The sequence below is a fragment of the Taudactylus pleione genome, unplaced genomic scaffold (genome assembly GCF_031769625.1).
Source record: "Taudactylus pleione unplaced genomic scaffold, aTauple2 ptg000667l, whole genome shotgun sequence".
Classification (NCBI taxonomy): Eukaryota; Metazoa; Chordata; class Amphibia; order Anura; family Myobatrachidae; genus Taudactylus; species Taudactylus pleione.
The window spans coordinates 647,822-660,093 of NW_028285069.1; the positions used below are offsets into that span (position 1 = coordinate 647,822).

Here is a 12,272-nt window from a genome sequence, read left to right on the forward strand (position 1 = left end):
GGAGGAACTGCTGTAACCAGCCATGCGCAACAGCTCCCCCTCTGCAATTTTCCTTTGACTTCATACAGAGCTTCTGCCCCTGCGGGGCCGGCTGTTGAGCTCCGATCACGCGGCAGCCGGCCTGCCAGTAAGGCTAATCAGCCCGGCAGCAAGCCACGTAAGGGAGGACGGAGCCTGCCCAGCGGGAACTCTCCTGAGTTGCCGGCGGCCCAATCCGCCCCTGAAAAAGATTCCTCTGCCAGCATCCATCGTCCAGTGGTAAGCCTGGATTAGTGTCTACCATATCCTGCTGCCCCCCCCCTGCTGGCACCCCCCAAGCCATCGCAGAGTCTGCGAGGGCTGTTGTTACGCCACCACATGTAGGTGGGCTGCTGAAGTGGCAGCAACTAGCAGTGCCGTAACTAGCTGGCACTGTGCCCTGTGCAGGCCATGCCCCCTAACCGGATTACATCATGATGTTACGCCTAGGGGAGGGACCACCAGTGCCGGGAAATACAGCACTGAGGCAGCTCCAAAAGGCTGTACAGGTTGTAGTGTGCATGTCTGTAGCATAGACTGAACCGCTCGCACACACCCCTAGTCACGGCCCTGGCAACAAGGGGAAGAGTGGTAGTCCTACCTGGTGGGGATGTGAACGGACAAGATCCTCATCTAGATGACAATCAGCAGCAGTTGGGACATGCAGGAGGTACTTATGTCAACCATATATTGGGCCTGATTTAGGGGTGCAATCTGAACATCGCCACCTGTGTCAGTGCTACTGCGCCTTTAGATGCACTGACCTCTACACTCTCACATCTGGCTAACCTCCCTTGTTACCATCCAGAAACGCACACAGAAATTGCCTCTCTCTGCATCCTAATTTGCTCTGCGTCTCCTGGGAGTAACCATTAGGGAGCAGTTCTTCCAACATTGACTGACTGCATGAAAATTGCCATTGGGTGCAATTAGCGTGCACCTCTGTACCAGGCCCATTGGATTAAATTGCCACAGTATGAGCCACAGATTGGGACATGCTAGAATTGACCTGTTAGGGACGTGTGCACCGCAGGTAAATTTTTTTTACTGATATTTAAAAATGGAGGTGCAAAATATATTGAGAGTTTTAAGGAATTTCATACCTCTTTCACACTACAAGCAATAATCTGGGTTACTGTGCAGTGTGAAAGGGCCAGGTTGAAATAAGCCGGGTTGACCCAGCATTTCAAGCCTGGTCACGGGAAGGGTTGAACACGGGTTCAACACGGCTCATGATGTAGTATGAATGGGTAACCCGGGTCGATCCGACCCGGATCCTGTTCATTGCATAGAAAGAGCTGGCGCTTGGAGATTAGATCCGGTTCAGCACTTGTTGGCGGTGATGTCATCCACCCGGCATTAGAGCAGGGTCGGGCCGCCAGTCTAAAAGGGGTCTCAGCCAGATCGCACCTGGGATGGATCTGTGAACAAAATCCCGGGTGTGACCCGGCATTCTGATGTGAAAGAGGTATATCTGAGAGGGTAGGAGAAACCTGAGAGGTTACGGAATAGTTAGAAAACCTGTTGGAGAGGCAGCGAGAACATGGTGCTGATGGTGACTCTGCTACCTGTACATAACTACATGTTATCTAGTGCAATTTGATTATTCACTTTACACTTGGCTTTTATATTGGCATGGTTCTGCATGGTTCTGACAGGGATGCAGATCTAAATAAAAAATATATTAAAAACAAAATAAAGACTAACGGTACTCAAAAATGAATCTGCCTCACTAAAGTAATTATGCTGCCTACTGCGACTTTGCAATATATATCCTGATATTTGAAACCGGACGGCTGCCTGAAATAATTTGTTGCAAACTCAGATGCAAAGTGTTGTTGTTATAACCTACAATGCGTCGATGCTGCTGACGGTCTCATAAAAGCAACTGGAAAATATTCCTTAAGAATCAAGTAAGTAATCCTTTACTAATACGGCTACTGACTCGGTGTGACACATGTTCATCAATGAACAGTAAGGTGTAAAGGTAACAATATGACCCTAACTAGCCTGAGCAGTAGTGGAATCACTGAGACTGTTCTCTCTGTTCCTCACCCAGGTTCTACTCTTGACAAATTGGTTATTATTATGATTTAAAATAATCAGACTGGATCTAACACTCTTTCAGATAAATGTTCAGTGGAGAAACGCGGTAAAGAATTGGTTGGAGACTGTGCATATTTCTAGTTGGCAGATATTTTGAGACTACTTCATAGTGGATATAGTAGTTAAAATAACTCTATACTATGGAGAAATAGAAACTGTGACACCAATCTTTGACAAAGATGAGAACCGGCTTGTACTCATTGCTTTAGAGCTTATTACAGATGATACAGAGACTGTTCATTTTCCCACATATCACTAAGACTGCAATATACAATTTTCTGGTTGATCCTATGAAATATACATACATGCAATGTCCACTGTAGTTGTACCCCTTATGCAGTGCCCCCAGTTGTGGTACCCCTTACGCAGTGCCGCCAGTAGTGGTGTCCTTTATGCAGTTCCCCCAGTAGTGGTGGCCCTTATGCAGTGCCCCATTAGTAGTGCCCCCTTTAGTAGTGCCCCCAGTGGTAATGCCCCCATTAGTAGTATCCCCAGTAGTAATGCCCCATGTAGTAGTGCCCCCAGCAGTAAAGCCCCCAGTAGTAATGCCCTCAGTAGTAATGCCCCCTGTAGTAGTGTTCCCTGTAGTAGTGCCCCCAGTAGTAATGCCCCCTGTTGTAGTGCCCCATGTAGTAATGTCCCCAGTATTAATGCCCCAGTAGTAGTGCCCCATGTAGTAATGTCCCCAGTAGTAATGCCCCCCAGTAGTAGTGCCCCTTACACAAAAAGACACAGTAACACACAATACTTACCTTAAACCCCGCTCCTGCGTCTGCTGCTGTCCGACTGGCTGCTCCTCTGAACTATGGGAGATTCCGTCAGTTCTATTTGGTGGCGGAACCAGTTCCGCCTCCAAATAGAACTGACGGAATGCAGTTCTGCCCCGTTCCGGCCCACTTTAACCCCTGATCGTATCGAACTGTAGCCATATATAGTGAAAAGTAACAATTCTACTTCCTCTTTCTTTATGAATAAAGCTGATTGTTTGTCAGTATCCAGGTGTTCCTGTTTCTCAAATGTGTGTAAATTATTTCTATTTATATGTATATAATAATGCATTTATGCTTGTAAGCTCTTGCCTAGTGCCCAGTGGTTACAATATATTTGTTTGCCTGTTCCCAGACTAGATAAACAGATTCTGCATGCAAACTGCAGGCTTTATTTAGAAACAGTTAACCCCAGTGTGTGCTGTAACATACTCAACTACGGAAAATTCCAAACTACAAGAAAAGACTCATGGTAACAGGGTCAGAACAGTCGCTCACTAAACTTTTATTTTGCAAAAGATCTTTTATCGGCTTAATACATGTTTTTCTGTGCAGTATTTTACATTAGTGCAACCTATTATCATGTAGACAAAAATACAAAGAGCATAACAAGTCCTGGCCACAGCTACAGTATATCAGAAGCCTTCCTCCGCACCATTATTGCTATATATACTTTTTTAATTAATTAATTATTTAATTGAAATTAGTCGCAAACCTGGTTGTGAAACTTTCTAACACAGGTAATACCCGAGGTAGCAACTTTTTGCCATTCAAGAGGATATCTGCATTAGGGGCCTAATTTAGAGATGTTCCTAAACCCTGATGGTTTACGTACATCTCCGATGCTTGTTGATCTGCGCAGGACCCGTACTGCGCATGTGAAGATCGGGTCCTGTGTTGTCGACGCAGTGTGGCTGCACGCGTCAGCTGAGTGACAGTCTGTTGCCATTAGGGGGCAGGGAGCAGGTGGCGACGGGGAACGTTTTCGAAAATGGGTTCGTCTCAGCCCCTTTTTGTAGGCGTGCCGAGGCCAGGGTCTGCGTCTTCCGATGCAGCTTCAATGGCCCCAGCAGCATGAGGGTTACTCAGATGACTGATGCTCAAGCATAGGATCCAATGCTGCCGATCATTCCTGAAACGCTTCTCTTAGGGGCCCAATTATCAACGTGTTTTATCATATGCAGCGAGGTTTAAAACTCATTGTATATGATAAAACTCCTTGATAAATGGGCTCGTTAATACGCAGTCACCTGTCAGACTCATTATTCATGCCAAGATGGGTTGGGCATCAAGATAACAGAAGGCTTACTTTAATGACAGTAATTGAGATAAGTTATACTGAAAAAGCATTAAAAGTGCTACTGAGCCTTCATACTGCATTATGTATATTAAACAACTACTTTCAACATTGACGTACAGTATACGTACAGGAGCATAAAAGGATAGGAAGTCATGCTTAGGGAATATAAATGAACATTACATATCTAAGTTAAATACATTTTCTACATACAATCAAAAGATTTTGCCATGTTGTGGGGATATTTACAGAACCTTCCAACAAAATTCCTTCTACCCAGTACAGAATGTGCTGCTCTCAATATCGCACTTAGCTGCCTGCTAATCGGACCAAAAATCTGATAAAAAATGATTGGATGTTTGTGCCTCCAGTGTATATTATAAATGTGACGAACACAGTTGTTCATAAACTTTGACTAGTTTAAATTAGAGGTGTGCGGTTCGGTTCTCCCGAAATCCGAATCCACCTGAATTTCGTGAGTCCGAACAGATCCGAGTCACGGTTCTAATCTCCTGAGGTGATCCTGGGAGATCCGAGTGGCGGTTCTGATCTTCCAGCAGCTCGGAATTCGGATTTTATATCCGAATTTTCGGGTTTTGAATTGCAAAAATGACATGATTTTAGTTATTTTGGAAAACTTTTTAGACATTTACCTGATTCAGACCCGCTCGCTAGGAAGCGTTCGCTCGTAGCTGGCAATGTTTTTGCAATGTGCGCATGCGTATACATCGCAGTGCGCAGACCAGTGCGAGAGATCGTGAAGCGTTCGCTCGCTGCGCATAGACAGCCCAGCAGAGTGAGTGACAGGAGAAGCTGTTTGTGGGTGGTAACGGGCAGGCCACTAGAAATGGGGGAGTGGAGGTGCGAATGCATGCGTGCCTGAGCGGCTTAACGCCGTTTCAGAGGCGTGCATAATTAAGAGACAGTGTCATAGTACACGTCACCTGGGCGAATTTACACTGAAGTGTTCGCAGTGCTTGCAGTAGGGTATAGTCAACCACATGCGCTGCGTTCGCTTCCGATGGTCCTCGATGTACCGATGGTTACATACACTTCCTGGAGATGACGTGCGCAAGTGGGCATCTTTAGACAGGCTGGTGGGCGTCTGCATACACAAAGCGATTGCACGCCAAGACATAATGGGCGTGCTTATGCCTTGCCGTGCGATCGCTTGCCTTGCTGTCACTTAGACGAATTTGCATACGCATCGGGCGAGCGTATGCATCTAGCGAGCGGGTCTGAGTCAGGTCCCCAGATCCAAAACACTTACTGTAAGGGTGGTTTTGCAAAACCAAAACGCGAAGATGAATCCAGATCCAAAACCAAAACACGGGGGTCGGCGCACATCTCTAATTTAAATATTCCGACCTGTTTAACTGAAATCCGCCACTGAGCCACCCTGTACAGCAGCTGTGTTGTTTCTTTTGTGGACTGTTGGCAAGTTCAAGCTCTGAAGCTATAATGTGTATTTCAGTTTGGAAAACCTGTATTTGCATGAATTTACTTTTTAAAATGTTTGTCATATCATTCCCTACAATAAGTTCATATCATTGTGAGCACTACACAAATATACCATGAAAGGTGTTGTCTAAACAAAAAACATCTGGTAGCAAACGAACATACGGTAAGTATCACAAGCCGACACAGAAATAAACTATGGAGGAGACACGTCTTCTGAGCCCCTGCTGAGACAGGGCTTTGGCTGGTTCGTCAGCGGTTTCGGAGGCCACCTCTTACTGGGAGCAGCATCTGTTCATTGGGTGGAAACACAATATCTGTTAACACCCTTGGGATTTGCTGTACCGTTTGGTTAATTACACTTTTATATCTTATAATCTCAGGGTAGAGTCTGAAAACAGAATACAGAGTAATGTATACAGAACACTTACAAGGAGAGGGAGAAGCTTGTAACATACTGCAATACTGTATGTGGTCATTGTAACATTTGTACATGTACATGCCTATAGAACGGGTGATGCATGAAATCTGGTCTCTGTTGTTGTCCTCAGGTTTGGTACAATATGTTGATATTGAGAATGTCGACTCCAGAATGTCAACTTGGACTAAAAGCCGACATGTGTAGACCATGCGTTTTACATTGCTGCAGTAATTTATTACTAATCCTAACCCTAAAATATCATCTGTCTATTGTTGACATTGTCAATGTACACCTGTTGCATGTTGACGTTCTATCAAAGTCAACATTCTAAATGTCGACATTCAGGCCATATCGACATTCTGGCATGACATGGCTAACATGTATTAATCATGGAACTTTACATGGGTGGAATGTGTGCTGTCCTGTATGACTAGTAAAATGACAAATTGCATTATCTACATCATAGAAAGGTGCTAAATCCGAATGCATCAACACAGAGACAGCTAGGAGTATATTTACTAAAGTGCAGGTTTTTATAAGTGAAGATGTTGCCCATAGCAACCAATCAGATTCTAGCTATTATCTTCTAGAAGGTGCTAGATAAATGATAAGTAGAATCTGATTGGTTGGCATGGGCAACAACTCCACTTCAAAAAACCCACTCTTTAGTTAGTATACCCCTGAGGCTCACTCTCCTATAGTACCACCTGTTCCTCTGAATGGATTACAAGCACTCCCGTCAGACTCAGCCCCAGCAGTAATTGTACATAGAAGAACTATCTGATGAGATACTGTATGCAAGAGAGATGGATGAAGTGTTAGAGGATATCCAGGGAGGGGAAATAATTACTTTAGCACCAGACTAGTCAAAATGTTGACAATGACAATGTCGGTCATTGTCAACATTGTTGAAAATTACGTAGGCAACGTGTCATTCGACAAGCAGTCGGGATTTCCACCCTTGCCGGGCTACCGCTGTCGGGATTTGATCCGCCGGATTACATACCGATTCCGTTTAGACTGGGTGTGGAGGGGTAGGACTAGGCACTGGGTGTTGGGGGGGTAGGGTTAGGCACTGGGTGTGGGGGGTAGGGTTAGGCACTGGGTGTGGGGTGGTAGGGTTAGGCACTGAGTGTGGGGGGGTAGGGTTAGGCTCTGGGTGTGGGGTGGTAGGTTTAGGCACTGGGTGTGGGGGGTAGGGTTAGGCTCTGGGTGTAGGGTGGTAGGGATAGGCACTGGGTGTGCGGGGGTAGGGTTAGGCTCTGGGTATGGGGGGGTAGGGTTAGCCACTGGGTGTGGGGGGTAGGGTTAGGCTCTGGGTGTGGGGTGGTAGGGTTAGGCACTGGGTGTGTGGGGTAGGGTTAGGCTCTGGGTGTGGGGTGGTAGGGATAGGCACTGAGTGTGGGGGGGCAGGGTTAGGCTCTGGGTGTGGGGTGGTAGGGATAGGCACTGGGTGTGGGGTGGTAGGGTTAGGCACTGGGTGTGGGGGGTAGGGTTAGGCTCTGGGTGTGGGGTGGTAGGGATAGGCACTGGGTGTGGGGGGGCAGGGTTAGGCTCTGGGTGTGGGGTGGTAGGTATAGGCACTGGGTGTGGGGTGGTAGGGTTAGGCACTGGGTGAAGGGGGTAGGGTTAGGCTCTGGGTGTGGGGTGGTAGGGATAGGCACGGTGTGGGCTGGTAGGGTTAGGCTCTGGGTATGGGGGGGTAGGGTTAGGCTCTGGGTGTGGGGTGGTAGGGTTAGGCACTGGGTGTGGGGTGGTAGGGTTAGGCACTGGGTGTGGGGGATAGGGTTAGGCACTGGGTGTGGGGGGTAGGGTTAGGCTCTGGGTGTGGGGTGGTAGGGTTAGGCACTGGGTGTGGGGTGGTAGGGTTAGGCTCTGGGTGTGGGGAGGTAGTGTTAGGCACTGTGTGTGGGGGGGCAGTGTTAGGCACTGGATGTGGAGGGGTAGGGTTAGGCTCTGAGTGTAGGGAGGTAGTGTTAGGCACTGCATGTGAGGGGTAGGGTTAGGCACTGGGTTTGGATGGGTAAGGTTAGGCACTAGAGGAAGGGGTAGGGCTAAGGGTCAGTGATAGCAGAAAAATAGTTTCCCCGACCACTGGAAGATCGGAGGCCTGACCCGGAAGTGATGGTCATATAACTGCCGGGACCCGAAAATCACTACAGGTGAGTCACCGCTAGGCCACCAGGGTTGATGTGTTGAGTTTCTAAAATGTCAAAATGTAACCACCGTCTATATAATGAATGTGACATCCTCATACAACTGCAGCAAAAGATGCAACCGCAGACCACAACATGCCCACATCTGGCTAGCCACCTCCCTGTTATCACTCTGACATGCCCACATCTGGCTAGCCACCTCCCTGTTATCACTCTGACACGCCCACATCTGGCTAGCCACCTCCCTGTTATCACTCTGACATGCCCACATCTGGCTAACCACCTCCCTGTTATCACTCTGACACGCCCACATCTGGCTAGCCACCTCCCTGTTATCACCCTGACATGCCCACATCTGGCTAGCCACCTCCCTGTTATCACTCTGACATGCCCACATCTGGCTAGCCACCTCCCTGTTATCACTCTGACACGCCCACATCTGGCGAACCACCTCCCTGTTATCACCCTGACACGCCCACATCCGGCTAGCCACCTTCCTGTTATCACTCTGACACGCCCACATCTGGCTAACCACCTCCCTGTTATCACTCTGACACACCCACATCTGGCTAGCCACCTCCCTGTTATCACTCTGACACGCCCACATCTGGCTAGCCACCTCCCTGTTATCACTCTGACACGCCCACATCTGGCTAGCCACCTCCCTGTTATCACTCTGACACGCCCACATCTGGCTAGCCACCTCCCTGTTATCACCCTGACACGCCCACATCCGGCTAGCCACCTTCCTGTTATCACCCTGACATGCCCACATCCGGCTAGCCACCTTCCTGTTATCACTCTGACACTCCCAGATCTGGCTAGCAACTTCCCTGTTATCACGCTGACACGCCCACATCTGGCTAGCAACCTCCCTGTTATCACGCTGACACGCCCACATCTGGCTAGCCACCTCCCTGTTATCACCCTGACATGCCACATCTGGCTAGCCACCTCCCTGTTATCACCCTGACACGCCCACATCTGGCTAGCCACCTCCCTGTTATCACCCTGACACGCCCACATCTGGCTAGCCACCTCCCTGTTATCACTCTGACACACCCACATCTGGCTAGCCACCTCCCTGTTATCACTCTGACACGCCCACATCTGGCTAACCACCTCCCTGTTATCACCCTGACACGCCCACATCCGGCTAGCCACCTTCCTGTTATCACCCTGACACGCCCACATCCGGCTAGCCACCTTCCTGTTATCACTCTGACACTCCCAGATCTGGCTAGCAACCTCCCTGTTATCACGCTGACATGCCCACATCTGGCTAGCCACCTCCCTGTTATCACCCTGACATGCCACATCTGGCTAGCCACCTCCCTGTTATCACCCTGACACGCTCACATCTGGCTAACCACCTCCCTGTTATCACTCTGACACGCCCACATCTGGCTAGCCACCTCCCTGTTATCACTCTGACACGCCCACATCTGGCTAGCCACCTCCCTGTTATCACCCTGACACACCCACATCTGGCTAGCCACCTCCCTGTTATCACCCTGACACGCCCACATCTGGCTAACCACCTCCCTGTTATCACCTTGACACGCCAACATCAATTGCCTCTCTCTGCGTCTAAATTCATTCTGTGGTTCCCGGCGGTAAACATCGAGACTCATGCGCAGTGTGCCGCGGACGCATGTGCTGACAGCTAGTGGGCGGCATGTGTCACTTTTTGGTGCATGTGCAGTCAGTGGAAAATAGCAAGATGCGTCCATTTCTGTGACTCCAAATGAGAATCAGGCCCCAAATTCGCAGGATTATACAGATGCGCAAATCTTTGCTTCATCCAATGAGCAAAGTTGTCCTTTATTACAATCCTCTAAGTGTTTAGTTTACTGCAGCTATCACAACGCACAGATACTGTAGGTTCAGTCCGCCACAGAGCTGATCTATACCTGATAAAATTGTCCCAGAGCATTTTTTAGCATCAATAATTCTCCATTTCACTAAAACTTAGTGTTAAAGAACATTTGCAGATAAATATCTCCTCTATTGCCGGCTCAGCAAAACATGACAACGGAAACGTTTCTAAATTCAGATTTCTGTGAAGATTTTATTGTCGGACTTAGGTTTCGTTATCAGTAGTTGAATTCTAGGAATATTTTCTGTATTACCTTACATTGCCTGTCTAAACCATGTGCTGTTAGTGTCAATAAACACTATTTTAGTTTTATTTAATTACATTTGAAATATTCAAAACTTTTTTTTAATTAATGTACTAAGTCTAAATTTGAGTCTTTTATATCTGAATTATAAACATAATAATAGTAATAATAATAATAATAATTTTCCAGGACCTTATAGTTTCTCTATTACAGAATATTAGGGCAGATTTTGTACACTTATTTGTACTGAAGTTAAAAGTTACGTGGGCGGTCCTGGCATAGAGACGGGCTTATTAATTAGCCAGCCAGTCATCAGGGACTGGATCAAGGTATGGGAGCATTTTGCATAATGTCAGACTTGGGGGATCAATTCTAAGTTGTAGCCTAGACCTGCATTTCCTGCTGTGCCGCTGGTCCAGAATGAGCCCAGTGTAATTGTGTGGAAAATTTGTACTACTATTTTGAAATTGCAAACATGTTTGCCTATGTAATATTTATTCCTTATTATTTATACCATTTCTGTAACTAAGCATTGTACTTCCTTTGTAAATAAAGTGTTCCTTTATTAGTCTATTTTTATATATGCTCCAGAACCCAGTCTTTGAAGAAGCTATTAGATCGCTAATATCAGAGTGATATTAATTGTGAGTATTATATTAGGCTCTGTCCTTAGTATATCAGGGTTTGGGGTTCTGCACGATCACAGTCCTGACGCTAGTGTAGTACCAGTCAGGGTGACACTTTTATGATTAAGGGGTCTATTTACTAAGCAGTGTTAGGAGACAGAGTGAAAAGTGATAAGAAAGTGATAAGGTGCCAGCCAATTGGCTCCCAACTGTCATCTCACAGGCTGTGTTTGAAAAATGACAGTTGGGAGCTGATTGGCTGGCACCTTATCACTTTCTTATCACTTTTCACTCTGTCTCTGTTTTTAGTCAGTCTGATAGGCAAAACCCGTGCTGGGGGCTGCCAGTCAAAAAATCAAAAGTGCAGCCCTGTCACCCACCACATAACTGAACCTAAGGGTGACATAGAAGCACAATTTTTGCTGAATTTCTCAATAAGAAATTTTTGACCCAGAGGTGCCGTAGAAAAAACGCTGATACTGTAGGGTGCCGTGATTCTAAAAAAGTTTGGGAACCGCTGTCCTAAAAACATTGGGCCTGATTTAGCTCAGGATTTAATTGCAATTCCGTCCTTGCAATTATGGTAAAGCAGCCTCCTGCATGCATTATTTATCCGAGCTGCGTCCAAGGGCGCAGCATTGGATAATCTGCGATAACATCGGGCAGCTGAGTGACCCATGGGTTTTGTGAAACGGAGGCCATCGCCGGCCCCTCCCTGCCGACAAATGGCAGCAGACTGTCAATCACTGAAAGTCCGCTGCCGCCCTGCGTGCGATCACGCAGGAACCGTACTGTACATGCACAGTACGGGTCCGGCGCCTGCGCAAATTCCCGATCATTGTGAATTTGTGTTCAGCCGAGCCCTTACGTGCACAGCTGAATCACGTGCATTGTATATTTTTAGGGTCGCTTTAATTGACATAATGTTCTGGGCCTGATTCTGATTTGGGAATAAAGTAAGAAAGAACTAGTACTGCATATGCGCACCTTGGTAAAACCATGTTGCACTACAGGTGGGGGGGGATGTAAAATGTGCAGAGAGAGTTAGATTTGGGATGGGTGGGTCCTATCTAGTTTGCCGTGTAAAAAAATCTGAATCAGGCCCACTGTCCGGAAGTTTGAAGCACTCATTTCCCATTCGTGACCCCTACTATTAATATTTAGCAAAACTATTTTGGTTGCAACAATGTAATAGTATTGCCAGCAGGCTTAGAAGAAGATGGACTTACCCGCACAATCCTCTGCGTCTGTGAATGCAATCTGCCTATGGGGCCTATTCATTATACCTTAAAAATCGATG

At 47.0% G+C, this 12,272-nt stretch overlaps 1 protein-coding gene across 1 annotated transcript in view; it reads right to left on the reverse strand.

The window, feature by feature from the left end:
- Nucleotides 1–5,583: 5,583 nt before the first annotated feature.
- Nucleotides 5,584–12,272, reverse strand: part of CUNH11orf97 (chromosome unknown C11orf97 homolog) — a 60,780-nt gene continuing 54,091 nt past the window's right edge. The window contains exon 5 of the mRNA XM_088455721.1: nt 5,584–5,937. Coding sequence (XP_088311847.1) covers nt 5,843–5,937 — 95 coding nt within the window. The 3' untranslated portion in view covers nt 5,584–5,842. The remainder of the gene's footprint in view (nt 5,938–12,272) is intronic.